The sequence below is a fragment of the Triticum dicoccoides genome, chromosome 7A (genome assembly GCF_002162155.2).
Source record: "Triticum dicoccoides isolate Atlit2015 ecotype Zavitan chromosome 7A, WEW_v2.0, whole genome shotgun sequence".
Lineage (NCBI taxonomy): Eukaryota > Viridiplantae > Streptophyta > Magnoliopsida > Poales > Poaceae > Triticum > Triticum dicoccoides.
The window spans coordinates 261,029,102-261,047,294 of record NC_041392.1 but is presented as its reverse complement, the minus strand read 5'-3'; the positions used below and the strand labels follow the sequence as shown (position 1 = coordinate 261,047,294).

The following is an 18,193-nucleotide window of genomic DNA, read 5'->3' as shown; positions in this document are numbered from 1 at the left end:
AGGATAATCCTCAGATCACGGACCCAGTCTGCATCATTGCTACTATCATATTTCAACTTATTTTTCTCTAGGAACATATAAAAAATAAATAGGGAGCTACATCGCGAGCTATTGATCTACAACAACATAGACATGCAAAATACTATCAGGTACTAAGTTCATGATAAATTAAAGTTTAATTAATCATATTACTTAAGAACTCCCACTTAGATAGGCATTCCTCTTGTCATCCAAATGATCACGTGATCCAAATCAATAAAACCATGTCCGATCATCATGAGAGATGGAGTAGTTTTCAATGGTGAACATCACTATGTTGATCATATCTACTATATGATTCACGCTCGACCTTTCGGTCTCAGTGTTTTGAGGCCATATCTGCATATGCAAGGCTTGTCAAGTTTAACCCGAGTATTCTGCATGTGCGAAACTGGCTTGCATCCGTTGTATGTGAACATAGAGCTTATCACACCCGATCATCACGTGGTGTCTCCGCACGACGAACTGTAGCAACGGTGCATACTCGGGGAGAACACTTATACCTTGAAATTTAGTGAGAGGTCATCTTATAGTGCCACCGTCGTACTAAGGAAAATAAGATGCATAAAAGATAAACATCACATGCAATCAAAATAAGTGATATGATATGGCCATCATCATCTTGTGCCTTTGATCTCCATCTCCAAAGCACTGTCATGATCACCATCGTCACCGGCTTGACACCTTGATCTCCATCGTAGCATCATTGTCGTCTCGCCAACTATTGCTTCTACGACTATCGCTACCGCTTAGTGATAAAGTAAAGCAATTACATGACGATTGCATTTCATACAATAAAGCGACAACCATATGGCTCCTGCCAGTTGCCGATAGCTGTTACAAAACATGATCATGTCATACAACAATTTATATATCATCACGTCTTGACCATATCACATCACAGCAAGCCCTGCAAAAACAAGTTAGACATCCTCTACTTTGTTGTTGCAAGTTTTACATGGCTGCTACGGGCTACTAGCAAGAACCATTCTTACCTACGCATCAAAACCACAACTCATTGTGTTCTACTCATGCATATAACATCTACGCATAGACGTGGCTCTGATATCACTGTTGGGGAACGTAGTATTTCAAAAAAATTGCCTACGATCACACAAGATAGAATCTATCTAGAAGAAGCATAGAAACGAGTGGGGAGAGTGTGTCCACGTACCCTCGTAGACCAAAAGCGGAAGCATTTATTAACGTGGTTGCTGTAGTCGAACGTCTTCGCGATCCAATCGATCCAAGTACCGAATGTACGGCACCTCCGTGATCAGCACACGTTCAGCTCGGTGATGTCCCTCGAACTCTAGATCCAGCTGAGGCCGAAGGAGAGTTTCATCAGCACGACGGCATGGTGACGGTGATGATAAAGTTATCGACGCAGGGTTTCACCTAAGCACTACGACAATATGACCGAGGTGGAAACTGTGGAGGGGGGACCACACATGGCTAAGAAATCAACTTGTGTGTCTATGGGGTGACCCCTCCCCTGTATATAAAGGAGGGGAAGAGGAGGAGGGCCGACCACAAAGGGCGCGCCCAAAGGGGGATTCCTACTCCTAGCAGGAGTAGGTTTTCCCCCTATCCTAGTCCAAGTAGGAGAAGAAGGAAGGAGAGGAGAGGGAGAAGGAAAGAGGAGGGGCGCCGCCCCCTCCCTAGTCCAATTCGGACCAGCCCATGGGGGGCGGCCTCCCCTTGTGGCCCTTCTCTCCTTTCCACTAAGGCCCAAGAAGGCCCAATACTTACCACGGCGAATTCCCGTAACTCTCCGGTACTCTGAAAAATACCCAAACCACTCAAAACCTTTACGATGTCCGAATATAGCCTTACAATATATCGATCTTTATGTCTCAACCATTTCGAGACTCCTCGTCATGTCCGTGATCACATCCGGGACTCCGAACAACCTTCGGTACATCAAATCACATAACTCATAATACATATCGTCATCGAACGTTAAGCATGCGGACCCTACATGTTCGAGAACTATGTAGACAGGATCGAGAATCATCTCTGGTCAATAACCATTAGCGGAACCTGGATGCTCATATTGGTTCCTACATATTCTATGAAGATCTTTATCGGTCAAACCGCATAACTGTTGGGGATCATAGCAGAAATTTAAAATTTTCTACGCATCACCAAGATCAATCTATGGAGTCATCTAGCAACGAGAGAGAGGGAGTTCATCTTCATACCCTTGAAGATCGCTAAGCGGAAGCGTTCAAGAGAACGGGGTTGATGGAGTCGTACTCGTCGTGATCCAAATCACCGATGATCCTAGCGCAGAACGGACGGTACCTCCGCGTTCAACACACGTATGGAGCGGAGACGTCTCCTCCTTCTTGATCCAGCAAGGGGAAAGGAGAAGTTGATGGAGATCCAGCATCACGACGGTGTGGTGGTGGAAGTAGCGAGATCTCGGCAGGGCTTCGCCAAGCACAAGCGGGGAGGAAGAGGTGTCACGGGAGGGAGGGAGGCACCAGGGCTTCAGGTGCGGCTGACCTCCCTCCCCTACACTATATATAGGGGGCCTAGGGGGGCACCGGCCCCTTGTAGATCCCATCTAGGGAGGGGGGCGGCAGCCCTAGGGGTGGCTTGGCCTCCAAGCCAAGTGGAGGCGCCCCCACCTCTTAGGGTTTCCAACCCTAGGCGCATGGGAGGCCCAAGGGGGGGCACCATCCCACCAGGGGCTGGTTCCCACGCGCCTTCAGCCCATGGGGCCATCCGGGATAGGTGGCCCCACCCGGTGGACCCCCGGGACCCTTCCGGTGGTCCCAGTACAATACCAATGACTCCCAAAACTCTCCCGGTGGCCGAAACTGGACTTCCTATATATAAATCTTTACCTCCGGACCATTCCGGAACTCCTCGTGACGTCCGGGATCTCATCGGGGACTCCGAACAACTTTCGGTTAACCGCATACTAATATATCTACATCTCTAGCGTCACCAAACCTTAAGTGTGTAGACCCTATGGGTTCGGGAACCATGCAGACATGATCGAGACAACTCTCCGGCCAATATCCAACAGCAGGATCTGGATACCCATGTTGGCTCCCACATGCTCCATGATGATCTCATCGGATGAACCACGATGTCGAGGATTTAATCAATCCCGTATACAATTCCCTTTGTCTATCGGTATGATACTTGCCCGGGATTCGATCGTCGGTATCCCGATGCCTCGTTCAATCTTGTTACCGGCAAGTCTCTTTACTCGTTCCGTAACACATCATCCCGTGATCAACTCCTTGGTCACATTGTGCACATTATGATGATGTCCTACCGAGTGGGCCCAGAGATACCTCTCCGTTACACGGAGTGACAAATCCCAGTCTCGATTCGTGCCAACCCAACAGACACTTTCGGGGATACCCGCAGTGCACCTTTATAGCCACCCAGTTATGTTGTGACGTTTGGTTCACCCAAAGCATTCCTACGGTATCCGGGAGTTGCACAATCTCATGGTCTAAGGAAATGATACTTGACATTAGAAAAGCTTTAGCATACGAACTACACGATCTTGTGCTAGGCTTAGGATTGGGTCTTGTCCATCACATCATTCTCCTATTGATGTGATCCCATCATCAACGACATCCAATGTCCATGGTCAGGAAACGGTAACCATCTATTGATCAACGAGCTAGTCAACTAGAGGCTTACTAGGGACATGGTGTTGTCTATGTATCCACACATGTATCTGAGTTTCCTATCAATAATATTCTAGCATGGATAATAACGATTATCATGAACAAGGAAATATAATAATAACTAATTTATTATTGCCTCTAGGGCATATTTCCAACAGTCTCCCACTTGCACTAGAGTCAATAATCCAGTTCACATCGCTATGTGATTAACACTCAAGGTCACATCCCCATGTGACTAACACCCAAAGAGTTTACTAGAGTCAATAATCTAGTTCACATTACCATGTGATTAACACTCAATGAGTTCTGGGTTTGATCATGTTATGCTTGTGAGAGATGTTATAGTCAACGGGTCTGAACCTTTCAGATCCGTGTGTGTTTTACAAATCTCTATGTCATCTTGTAGATGCAGCTACCATGCTCTATTTGGATCTATTCCAAATAACTATTCTACTATACGAATACGGTTTACTACTCAGAATCATCCAGATTAGTGTCAAAGATTCCATCGGCGTAATCCTTTACGACGAACTCTTTTACCACCTCCATAATCGAGAAAATTCCTTAGTCCACTAGTTACTAAGGATAACCTTGATCGTTGTCCTGTGATCCATTCCTAGATCACACTTGTACCCCTTGACTGACTCAAGGCTTAGCACGCTTCAGGTGCGGTACACAACATAGCATACTGTAGAGCCTATGTCTAAAGCATAGGGGACGACCTTCGTCCTTTCTCTCTATTCTGCCGTGGTCAGGTCTTGAGTCTTACTCAATACCCATACCTTATAACACAACCAAGAACTCCTTCTTTGCCGACCTATTTTGAACTCCTTCAAAATCTTGTCACGGTATGTATTCATTTGAAAGTACCATTAATCGTTTTTGATCTATCCTTATAGATCTTGATGCTCAATGTTCAAGTAGCTTAATCCAGGTTTTCCATTGAAAAATACTTTTCAAATAACCTTGCATGCTTTCCAGAAATTCTACATCATTTCTGATCAACAATATGTTAACAACATATACTCATCAAAAATTCTATAGTGCTCCCACTCACTTCTTTGGAAATACAAGTTTCTCATAAACTTTGTATAAACCCAAAATCTTTGATCATCTCATCAAAGCGTACATTCCAATTCCGAGATGCTTACTCCAGTCCTTAGAAGGATTGCTGGAGCTTTGCATACTTGTTAGCATCTTTCAGGATTGACAAAACCTTCTGGTTGTATCACATACAACCTTTCCTCAAGAAAAACGTCGAGGAAACAATGTTTTGACATCCTATCTGCAAGATTTCATAAATAATGCAGTGACTGCTAACATAATTCCAACAGACTATTAGCATCGCTACGAGTGAGAAAGTCTCATTGTAGTCAACTCCTTGAACTTGTTGGGAAACATCTTAACGACAAGTCGAGCTTTCTTAATGGTGACACTTACCATCATTGTCCGTCTTCCTTTTAAAATCCATCTGCACCCAATAGCCTTACGACCATCAAGTAGTTCTTCCAAAGTCTATACTTTGTTTTATACATGGATCCTCTCTCGGATTTTATGGCCTCAAGCCATTCGTCGGAATCCGGGCCCACCATCGCTTCTTCATAGCTCGTAGGTTCATTGTTGTCTAGCAACATGACTTTCAAGACAAGATTACGTACCTCTCTAAAGTAGTACGCATCCTTGTCGACCTGTGAGGTTTGGTAGTGACTTGATCCGAAGTTTCATGATCACTATCATAAGCTTCCACTTCAATTGGTGTAGGTGCCACAGGAACAACTTCCTGTGCCCTGCTACACACTAGTTGAAGTGACGGTTCAATAACCTCATCAAGTCTCCACCATCCTCCCACTCAATTCTTTCGAGAGAAACTTTTCCTCGAGAAAGGACCCGTTTCTAGAAACAATCACTTTTGCTTCCGGATCTGAAATAGGAGGTATACCCAACTATTTTTGGGTATTCTATGAAGATGCATTTATCCGCTTTGGGTTCGAGCTTATCAGCCTGAAACTTTTTCACATAAGCATTGCAGCCCCAAACTTTTAAGAAACGACAACTTAGGTTTCTCTAAACCATAGTTCATACGGTGTCGTCTCAATGGAATTGTGTGGTGCCCTATTTAAAGTGAATGCAGTTGTCTCTAATGCCTAACCCATAAACGATAGTTGTAATTCGATAAGAGACATCATGGTATGCACCATATCCAATAGGGTGCAGTTATGATGTTCGAACACACCATCACACTATGGTGTTCCAGGCGGTATTAGTTGTGAAACAATTTCCACAATGTCTTAATTGTGTGCCAAACTCGTAACTCAGATATTCATCTCTATGATCATATCATAGACATTTTATCATCTTGTCACGATGATCTTCAACTTCACTCTGAAATTACTTGAACCTTTCAATAATTCAGACTTGTGTTTCATCAAGTAAATATACTCAGCATCTACTCAAATCATCTGTGAAGTAAGAACATAACGATATCCACTGCGTGCCTCAGCACTCATTGGAATGCACACATCAAAATGTATTACTTCCAACAAGTTGCTTTCTTGTTCCATCTTACTGAAAACGAGGCCTTTTAGTCATCTTGCCCATGTGGTATGATTTGCATGTCTAAAGTGATTCAAAATCAAGTGAGTCCAAACGATCCATCTGTATGGAGTTTCTTCATGCATATATACCAATAGGCATGGTTCGCATGTCTCAAGTGATTCAAAATCAAGTGAGTCCAAAGATCCATCAACATGGGGCTTCTTCATGCGTTTTATACCATTATGGCTCAAATTGCAGTGCCACAAGTGTGTGGTACTATCATTACTATCTTATATCTTTTGGCATGAACATGTGTATCACTACGATCCAGATTCAATAAACCATTCATTTTAGGTGCAAGACCATTGAAGGTATTATTCAAATAAACAGAGTAACCATTATTCTCCTTAAATGAATAACCGTATTGCGACAAACATAATCCAATCATGTCTATGCTCAACGCAAACACCAAATAACAATTATTTAGGTTTAACACTAATCCCGATGGTAGAGGGAGCGTGCGATGTTTGATCACATCAACCTTGGAAACACTTCCAACATATCGTCATCTCACCTTTAGCTAGTCTCCGTAGCCTTTTATTTCGAGTTACTACACTTAGCAACCGAACCGGTAATTATTACCCTGGTGCTACTAGGAGTACTAGTAAAGTACACAATAATATAATGTATATTCAAAATACTTCTGTCGACCTTGCCAGCCTTCTCATCTACCAAGGATCTAGGGTAATTCTGCTTCAGTGACCGTTCCCCTCATTGTGGAAGCACTTAGTCTCGGGTTTGGTTCAACCTTGGGTTTCTTCACTAGAGCAGCAACTGATTTGCCGTCTCATGAAGTATCCCTTCTTTCCCTTGCCCTTCTTGAAACTAGTGGTTTTATTAACCATCAACAATTGATGCTCCTACTTGATTTCTACTTTCACGGTGTCAAACATCGCGAATTGCTCAAGGATCATCATGTCTATCCCCGATATGTTATAGTTCATCACTAAGCTCTAATAACTTGGTGGCAGTGACTATGGAGAACTATCACTATCTCATCTGGAAGATTAACTTCCACTCGATTCAAGCGATTGTAGTACTTAGACAATCTGAGCACATGCTCAACGATTGAGCTTTTCTCCCTTAGTTTGCAGTCTTAAGAAACTTGTCAGAGGTCTCATGCCTCTTGACGTGGGCACTAGTCTGAAATCCCAATTTCAGTCTTTGGAACATCTCATATGTTCTGCGACGTTTCAAAAAAACGTCTTTGGTGCCACAATTCTAAACCATTTAGCATTATGTACTGAACTATCACGTAGTCATCCAAACGTGTATGTCAGATGTTTCCCAACATCTACAGACGACGCTCGAGGTTCAACACACTGAGCGGTGCATTAAGGACATAGCCCTTCTGTGCAGCAATGAGGACAATCCTCAGTTCACGGACTCAGTCCGCATAATTGCTACTGTCAATTCTCAACTAAATTTTCTCTAGGAACATATCTAAAACAATAGAACCAAAGCGTGAGCTATGACATAATTTGCAAAGACCTTTTGACTATGTTCATGATAATTAAGTTCATCTAATCAAATTATTCAATGAACTCCCACTTAGATAGACATCCCTCTAGTCATCTAAGTGATACATGATCCGAGTCAACTAGGCCATGTCCGATCATCACGTGAGACGGACTAGTCATCATCGGTGAACATCTTCATGTTGATTGTATCCACTATACGACTCATGTTCGACCTTTCGGTCTTCCATGTTCCGAGGCCATGTCTGTACATGCTAGGCTCGTTAGGTTAACCTAAGTGTATTGCGTGTGTAAATCTGGCTTACACCCGTTGTATACGAATATTAGAACCTATCACACCCGATCATCGCGTGGTGCTTCGGAACAACGGACCTTAGCAACGGTGCACAGTTAGGAGGAACACAATTCTTGATATTTTAATGAGGGGTCATCATATTTATGCTACCGTCGTTCTAAGCAAATAAGATGTAAACATGACAAACATCACATGCAAATCATAAAGTGACATGATATGGCCAATATCATCTTGCGCCTTTGATCTCCATCTTCGAGGCGCGGCATGAACACCATCATCACCGGCATGACACCATGATCTCCATCATCGTGTCTTCATGAAGTTGCCTCGCCAACTATTACTTCTACTACTATGGCTAACGGTTAGCAATAAAGTAAAGTAATTACATGACGTGTATGTTGACACGCAGGTCATAAATAAATTAAGACAACTCCTATGGCTCATGTCGGTTGTCATACTCATCGACATGCAAGTAGTGATTCCTATTACAAGAACATGATCAATCGCATACATCACATATATCATTCATCACATCCTTTTGGCCATATCACATCACAAGCATACCCTGCAAAAACAAGTTAGACGTCCTCTAATTGTTGTTGCATGTTTTACGTGGCTGCTATGGGTTTCTAGCAAGAACATTTCTTACCTACGCAAAACCACAAGGTGATATGCCAATTGCTATTTACCCTTCATAAGGACCCTTTTCACCGAATCCGATCCGACTAAAGTGGGAGAGACAGACACCCGCCAGCCACCTTGTGCATCAAGTGCATGTCAGTTGGTGGAACCAATCTCACGTAAGCGTACGTGTAAGGTCGGCCCGGGCCGCTTCATCCCACAATGATGCCGAATCAAGATAAGACTAGTAACGGCAAGCAAATTGAACAAATCATCGCCCACAACTACTTTGTGTTCTACTCGTGCATAGAAACTACGCATAGACCTAGCTCATGATGCCACTGTTGGGGATCATAGCAGAAATTTAAAATTTTCTACGCATCACCAAGATCAATCTATGGAGTCATCTAGCAACGAGAGAGAGGGAGTGCATCTTCATACCCTTGAAGATCGCTAAGCGGAAGCGTTCAAGAGAACGGGGTTGATGGAGTCGTACTCGTCGTGATCCAAATCACCGATGATCCTAGCGCCGAACGGACGGCACCTCCGTGTTAAACACACGTACGGAGCGGAGACGTCTACTCCTTCTTGATCTAGCAAGGGGAAAGGAGAAGTTGGTGGAGATCCAGCATCACGACGGCGTGGTGGTGGAAGTAGCGAGATCCCGGCAGGGCTTCGCCAAGCACAAGCGGGGAGGAAGAGGTGTCACGGGAAGGATGGAGGCGCCAGGGCTTCAGGTGCGGCTGCCCTCCCTCCCCTCCACTATATATAGGGGGCCTAGGGGGCGCCGGCCCCTTATAGATCCCATCTAGGGAGGGGGCGGCAGCCCTAGGGGTGGCTTGGCCTCCAAGCCAAGTGGAGGCGCCCCCACCCCTTAGGGTTTCCAACCCTAGGCGCATGGGAGGCCCAAGGGGGGCACACCAGCCCACCAGGGGCTGGTTCCCACGCCCCTTCAGCCCATGGGGCCATCCGGGATAGGTGGCCCCACCCGGTGGACCCCCAGGACCCTTCCGGTGGTCCCGGTACAATATCGATGACTCCCAAAACTCTCCCGGTGGCTGAATCTGGACTTCGTATATATAAATCTTTACCTCCGGACCATTCTGGAACTCCTCGTGACGTCCGGGATCTCATCCGAGACTCCGAACAACTTTCGGTTAACCACATATTAATATCTCTACAACTCTAGCGTCACCGAACCTTAAGTGTGTAGACCCTACGGGTTCGGGAACCATGCAGACATGACCGAGACAACTCTCCGGCCAATAACCAACAGAAGGATCTTGATACCCATGTTGGCTCCCACATGCTCCACGATGATCTCATCGGATGAACCACGATGTCGAGGATTTAATCAATCCCGTATACAATTCCCTTTGTCTATCGGTATGATACTTGCCCGAGATTCGATCGTCGGTATCCCGATACCTCGTTCAATCTCGTTACCGGCAAGTCTCTTTACTCGTTCTGTAACACATCATCCCGTGATCAACTCCTTGGTCACATTTTGCACATTATGATGATGTCCTACCGAGTGGGCCCAGAGATACCTCTCCGTTACACGGAGTGACAAATCCCAGTCTCGATTCGTGCCAACCCAACAGACACTTTCGGAGATACCCGCAGTGCACCTTTATAGCCACCCAATTACGTTGTGACATTTGGTACACCCAAAGCATTCCTACGGTATCCGGGAGTTGCACAATCTCATGGTCTAAGGAAATGATACTTGACATTAGAAAAGCTTTAGCATATGAACTACACGATCTTGTGCTAGGCTTAGGATTGGGTCTTGTCCATCACATCATTCTCCTAATGATGTGATCCCGTCATCAACGACATCCAATGTCCATGGTCAGGAAACTGTAACCATCTATTGATCAACGAGCTAGTGAACTAGAGGATTACTAGGGACATGGTGTTGTCTATGTATCCACACATGTATCTGAGTTTCCTATCAATACAATTCTAGCATGGATAATAAACGATTATCATGAACAAGGAAATATAATAATAACTAATTTATTATTGCCTCTAGGGCATATTTCCAACAGTCTCCCACTTGCACTAGAGTCAATAATCCAGTTCACATCGCTATGTGATTAACACTCAAGGTCACATCCCCATGTGACTAACACCCAAAGAGTTTACTAGAGTCAATAATCTAGTTCACATTACCATGTGATTAACACTCAATGAGTTCTGGGTTTGATCATGTTATGCTTGTGAGAGATGTTATAGTCAACGGGTCTGAACCTTTCCACTAAGGCCCAAGAAGGCCCAATACTTACCACGGCGAATTCCCGTAACTCTCCGGTACTCCGAAAAATACCCGAACCACTCAAAACCTTTCCGATGTCCGAATATAGCCTTCCAATATATCGATATTTATGTCTCAACCATTTCGAGACTCCTCGTCATGTCCGTGATCACATCCGGGACTCCGAACAACCTTCGGTACATCAAATCACATAACTCATAATACATATCGTCATCGAACGTTAAGCGTGCGGACCCTACATGTTCGAGAACTATGTAGACATGATCGAGACTCATCTCTGGTCAATAACCATTAGCGGAACCTGGATGCTCATATTGGTTCCTACATATTCTATGAAGATCTTTATCGGTCAAACCGCATAACAACATGCGTTGTTCCCTTTGTCATCGGTATGTTACTTTCCCGAGATTCGATCGTCGGTATCATCATACCTAGTTCAATCTCGTTATCGACAAGTCTCTTTACTTGTTCCATAATGCATCATCCTGTAACTAACTCATTAGTTACATTACTTGCAAGGCTTATAGTGATGTGCATTACTGAGATGGCCCAGAGATACCTCTCCGATACACGGAGTGACAAATCCTAATCTCGATCTATGCCAACTCAACAAACACCATCGGAGACACCTGTAGAGCATCTTTATAATCACCCAGTTACATTGTGACGTTTGATAGCACACAAGGTGTTCCTCTGGTATTCGGGAGTTGCATAATCTCATAGTCATAGGAACATGTATAAGTCATGAAGAAAGCAGTAGCAATAAACTAAACGACGAGAGTGCTAAGCTAATGGATGGGTCTAGTCCATCACATCATTTTCTAATGATGTGATCCCGTTCATCAAATGACAACACATGTCTATGGCTAGGAAACTTAACCATCTTTGATTAATGAGCTAGTCAAGTAGAGGCATACTAGGGACACTCTGTTTTGTCTATGTACTCACACATGTACTAAGTTTCCGGTGAATACAATTCTAGCATGAATAATAAATATTTATCATGATATAAGGAAATATAAATAACAACTTAAGTTATTTATATTTCCTTATATCATGATAAATGTCTATTATTCATGCTAGAATTGTATTAACCGGAAACTTAGTACATGTGCGAATACATAGACAAACAGAGTGTCCCTAGTATGTCTCTACTTGACTAGCTTGTTTATCAAAGATGGTTATGTTTCCTGACCATAGACATGTGTTGTCATTTGATGAACGGGATCACATCATTAGAGAATGATGTGATGGACAAAACCCATCCGTTAGCTTAGCATTATGATCGTTTAGTTTTATTGCTATTGCTTTCTTCATGACTTATACATGTTCCTCTGACTATGAGATTATGCAACTCCCAAATACCGGATGCACACCTTGTGTGCTATCAAACGTCACAACGTAACTGGGTGATTATAAAGATGATCTACAGGTGTCTCCGATGGTGTTTGTTGAGTTGGCATAGATCGAGATTAGGATTTGTCACTCTGTGTATCGGAGAGGTATCTCTGGGCCCTCTCGGTAATGCACATCACTATAAGCCTTGCAAGCAATGTGACTAATGAGTTAGTTGCGGGATGATGCATTACAGAACGAGTAAAGAGACTTGTCGGTAATGAGATTGAACTAGGTATGAGGATACCGACGATCAAATCTCGGGCAAGTAACATACCGATGACGAAGGGAACAACGTAGGTCGTTATGCAGTTTGACCGATAAAGATATTCGTAGAATATGTAGGAGCCAATATGCGCATCCAGGTTCCGCTATTGGTTATTGACCGGAGATGTGTCTCGGTCATGTCTACATAGTTCTCGAACCCATAGGGCCCACATGCTTAATGTTCGATGATGATTTGTATTATGAGTTATGTGATTTAAGGACCGAAGTTTTTCGAAGTCCCGGATGAGATCACGGACATGACGAGGAGTCTCGAAATGGTCGAGAGGTAAAGATTCATATATTGGATGGCTATATACGGACATCGGAATAGTTCTGAGTGATTCGGGTATTTTTCGGAGAACCGGGGAGTTACGGGAATTCACTAGGGGAAGTATTGGGGCTTATTGGGCTTTAGTGAAAGGAGAGAAGGGCCACAAGGGGAGGCAGCGCGCCCCCCATGGGCTGGTCCGAATTGGACTAGGAGGGGGCAGCGCCCCCCTCTTTCCTTCTCCCTCTCCTCCCCCTTCCCTCTCTCCACCTCTTGGAAAAGGAAGGGGACTCCAACTAGGATTGGGAATCCTAGTTGGACTCCCCCTATAGGCGCCCCCTCCTAGGACGGCCTCCTCCTCCTCCCTCCTTTATATACGGGGGAGGGGGCACCCCAAAGAGACACCAAAGTTTCTCTTAGCCGTGTGCGGTGCCCCCCTCCACAGTTACACACCTCGGTCACATCATCGTAGTGCTTAGGCGAAGCCCTGCGCTGGTAACTTCATCATCACCGTCGCCACGCCGTCGTGCTGACGGAACTCTTCCTCATCCTCAACTGGATCAAGAGCTTAAGGGACGTCATCGAGCTGAACGTGTGCTGAACGCGGAGGTGCCGTACGTTCGGTACTTGTATCAGTTGGATCGAGAAGACGTTCGACTACATCAACCGCGTTACTAAACGCTTCCGCTTTCGGTCTATGAGGGTACATGGACATACTCTCGTCGTCTCGTTGCTATGAATCTCCTAGATAGATCTTGCGTGATCGTGGAATTTTTTTTGAATTACTGCGTTCCCCAACACGAAGTTGGATGCCATCACCCGATACAATTTTCCTATACACATGTGTTGTGAGTTGGCAACTCTAGCAACCAACTCCGAGGAACGTTGTATTGTCATCAAGAATGCACTTATTAGCATGCACAACTAATGTTGAAGAAAGATGCCAAGTCCAAGTGACACGAACATCGAATGAATTGTTGAGTGATGCGCAGGTGACTCAAACATCAAATGAATTCTTGAGTGATGCTCGTTTGAAGAAAAAAGGGGGTTGAGAAGAAAGGCTCTAAAAGAAAAAAAAATTCCTTGAGAGGCAACACAAGTGAACAAGCAAAGCACCATCTGCCACCGCAATGAGAAAAGAAAGAGAAGATTTTCCCATCAGCCAACAGGAAGACAAGGAGAACATAACATCACAGACTAGTCCGGCAAAGAAGGTTGTCTAAGTAAATCAGCAAAACGGGCCAAACCATTACCGAATGAAGCAAACTCTAAAAAAATGTGAGTTCATGGAAAATTCACTGGTCTGTTGACAACTCCTATTGTTGAAGACATAGATGCTGACCCATTTTGGTTGCAGTCGAAATTATTTTGGATGCTACAGTTTGTACTCTAAACATGTTAAGAATGGTAGAGTACAAGTAGCAAGTAAGGTAGGCGTTCCTTTTGTTTGGCACTATAAGGACGTCTATTTTCTTATGTTACGACTTGGTGGGACTTTATGATTGGCAATGTGTATTCTTTTATATTCACGAATCACAATATAAATCAGTGCCAATTGGTTTATGGATTCAAATTTTAATGTATATTTTCACATGCATTCTTCTTCTAGAAGCAACAAAGAAACCGAACACTACATTTGCAGGCGTATCTATTCATACATATTCAGCAATAGAATCAGTTTTTACAATGATTTCAAAAATTCAGAAACGTGTTCTTACCTTCGGGAGCTGATGGAACAAGGAAGCTTTAGCAGAGGGGATGATGATGCGACGAACCGTGGGAGGTGTGGGTGAGGTCCACGAATCGGCGACGGCGCGGGCAGATACGCGGGAGGTTAATGAATCGGCGACATCGAAGGGGCGCGAGGTCCATGGACCATGGCGGCGAACCAACAACGACTGTGTGCGAGGTCATAGGTCGTCCAATCGCGGCGACGATTTGGCGTGAGGTCGGCGGATCATGGCAGCGCGAGCGAGGGTTGTAGAGTTAGCAGTGGCGGAGTCCGGCTGGGAACAACGAGTCTTTTCTTTCTTTCTTTTTTGATTTGGACACGCGAGTTTGTTTTTAGCACAAAACGTTTGTTTTGCTGAAGGGATATCAAGCCGTGACATCTCTCCACAATGTTATAGGGTCCGGCTCCGAGTGAGTGGGCGGTGGCTAAAAAAATGCATTCATACTATTTGCATAGCGCCCGAATAGATTCAAAGCGTTGACGTGGCCACTAGCCTTGCTTTACAATCCGTGCTCATCATGGCACGACTACCAAAGCATTGGCCCTGGCCCTTTAAAAATCTGATGTGCGAACCAACCTGTGGTTGAGATGGTTAGAGGGACAGTGGTATTCCCAGCCATCAAGGTTTAAGTCGTGGTGCTCGTATTATTCCTTGATTTATTTCAGGATTTTCGGCGATACGCTTTCGGTGGGATGAGACGTTTCCGTCGATGACGAAGTGCCTACAATGACTTCGTAAATCTCAAGATGATATGCCGTATGTGTGCATTCATAGGGGCGAGTGTATGTGCGTATGTATGAGCGCTTGCGTCTGTATTGTGTTAAAAAAAATCTAATGTCAGAGTTTAAGTTTTATGGAAATCCTATGCACTATATATACACTCCCGAGTTCTTATCCTATTTACAGATGTGTCGACAATGGACGTGTACTACTAGTACTGGTGAGCAATGCTTAGCAAAACAAATCATGAATCCGTGCCGCAGTGCATCGCCCGATCACGTCCCGGCAGCACAAAGCTGCCTCTGAAGAATGTTGCGGAGTCACAAGCAGAGGTCCTCTGCTCCGGTCCCCCGATCACTTGACGAACTTCTGCACGCCTTCGAAGAAGTCCAGCATGTAGTCCTCGAGATCCTCAAGGGTGTACTTCACGTGCTTCGACGCCGAGTGCCGGCTGCCGCTGGACGATCCCGTCTGCGGCCTCGGTCGCGACAGGAACGACCGGTACGCCGGGATAAGCCGCTCCGACACGGCGATGCGGAGCTCCTCCCGGAGCTGCGGGTCGATCACTTTCCACGCCGTCTGGTTCCGGTACAGCTCCTCGAACGCCGCGTTGAAGCTCCTCGCCTTGTCCTTGACCGTCGGCGCCGCGCTGCCGCCGTCGTCCCTGAGGACGGATAGCACGGTGATCCACGACGCCCGGAGGTAGCCCGTCTCGTACTGCCGGATCTGGCCGCGGTGCCGGCGGATCCAGTCGTCGCCGAGCAGCTCCCGGAGCGGGGAGTCCATCACCTTCTGCACGATGTAGTAGAGGTTGTTCATGAGGAATATGTGCTTCAGGCCGGCGTCGTCGTAGAGGCACGACTTCTCGTCCATCTTGCTCAGCAGCCGGGTCAGCAGCTCGAGCATGCACCGCCCTGACGGCGTCGACGTAGCGCCGCCGCCACCGCCGGTGGCTTCGTCGCCGTCGACCGCATCGGCGGTGTTGACGAGGATCATGTCCAGCGTGCTGCGGCAGTCCGCGAGGAGGCCGCAGTAGTTGATCACGTAGCGGTTCATGGGGTGGATCTCCCCGCCCTGCACGGGCCTCCTCGACGACTCGCCCTGGATGGCGCTGCCGAACTCCTCGATCGTGCGGCGCAGGGTGGAGCCCAGCCGCGCGGCCACGGCTGAGACCTCGGCGGCGAAGAGCTCGCGCGCGTCTCCGGTGAAGAGGGCCTCGAGCTCCGGCGCGACGTCGGCGAGCGCCTCGTACATGCCGAGCGTGCGGTAGAGCTTCTCGGTGGCGCGCGCAGACATGGCGACGGCGTCCGCGAAGCCGAGCAGCTGCAGGACGCAGCCCCTGGAGACGTCGGCGAAGCACTCGTGGCCGAGCTCCTCGTCGGACGCGAAGACCTCGTCGCAGAGCCGCCGCTCGCCGGCGAGGAGGGTCCTGACCACGGCCCGGATGGCATGGTTCCACCGCCGCATCTTCTGGTCTAGCACCGCCCATTCCATCCTCAACACCTCCTCGATGGCCACGGGCTCGGCGGCGCCCAGCTGGTGCGCCACGGCCTCCGCGAGGGCGTCGCGGCGGGCGGTGACGTACACCTGCGCGAGCTCCGGGCCATAGCCGGCGCGCAGCATGCGGTCCGCGACGCCGCGGACGGAGGCGGTCGCGCGCGGGGAGAGCCGTGGCGACGCGTCGGGCGGCGAGGCCGCGTCGTCGAGGTCGTCCGAGGAGAGCGAGAGGCGCCGCGCGGACGAGGAGCAGAGCAGCGCGCGCGCCTCCTCCTCCAGGCGCGGCATGGCGGCCTGCACGGCCTCGGCCGCGCGGGAGGCGAGGCCGCCCTGGAGCGCGGCCGCGGCGAGGGCGTCGTCGACGGCGTACAGGTAATCAATCATACCGGACGACGACGAGGAGGAGTTGCACCGGCGGATGACGTCCTCCGCGGCGGCAAACGCCTCCTCCTCCTGCTCCTGCTCCTCCGCCTCCCTCTCATCGCATCCGTATGCCTCCCCGGCCGCTTCACCCTCCGCCGGAGGGGACATGGGGAGCAAGCGCGCGTCGTAGATGGACAGCACGCGCATCATGTCATCGGCGGCGTCCTTGGAGACGGCCATCCTCTTCACTACGTCCGTGGGCGGCGCCTCCGAGACCGAGGACGACGCGGCCGTGCTCGCCACGGTCGACGCGACGCGATCGTCCGGTGGGAGGGAGCAGCAAGAAACCTCGCTTCTTCTTCTTCTTCTTCTTGTTCGGTGGTCTCGTCGCCGCTGTGGTGGCGTGGGAAGACCGGGCGAAAGTATACGCCACCTACGCCGTGGTTTTAATCGCCTCGTAACGTTGACGCGCGACGGGCCAACCAACCGAGCACGGTCGCCGTTGCCGTGTCAAGCAATTGCTAGATTATCACCGCGGTTTTTGGACCGCCACGGAATATTCAGAGGTGCGGTTCATACCTGTGTTGTGCTTGACAGATAAATGTCGCCATTTCTTTTCTGCTTTTTTTTGTTTATATATAAAGATGAACGACCGATTGTCTGCTTCAGTTGAATATAGTGGTGCTTGGACGGTTGATCCTCTGTCAGGTTCACGGAAAAGTCGTCTGATATTCATTCACTTGGATAAATCAGGAGCTCCTCTGCAGCTGGCTTGAAAACTGAGACACTGATTAATTAGACTAGTGATTGGCAATGTGTTGCTCTTCCCGTAGCTGCACCGACAATGGTTTGCTTGTCTATGATAACTCAGGTGATTTCCCCAAACGTTGTTGTGGGAATTTGAAGATTAGTTTCATACAAACAAAATGAACTAAATCAAAAATTATTATTTTTAAAAATAATTGTGCGTGAACAAAGAGTA

The 18,193-nt window shown here is 47.1% G+C and overlaps 1 protein-coding gene across 1 annotated transcript; it reads right to left on the bottom strand.

The window, feature by feature from the left end:
- Positions 1 to 15,414: 15,414 nt before the first annotated feature.
- On the bottom strand, positions 15,415 to 17,702 carry LOC119327410 (exocyst complex component EXO70B1-like). The gene has a single exon (XM_037600517.1). The coding sequence runs from the start codon at positions 17,449 to 17,451 to the stop codon at positions 15,706 to 15,708; it is 1,746 nt and encodes a 581-aa protein (XP_037456414.1). The 5' UTR covers positions 17,452 to 17,702; the 3' UTR covers positions 15,415 to 15,705.
- Positions 17,703 to 18,193: the final 491 nt, after the last annotated feature.

Excerpts from the sequence above, each read along its gene's own strand:
- LOC119327410 (XM_037600517.1), bottom strand. The coding sequence starts at position 17,451 with ATGGCCGTCTCCAAGGACGCCGCCGATGACATGATGCGCGTGCTGTCC.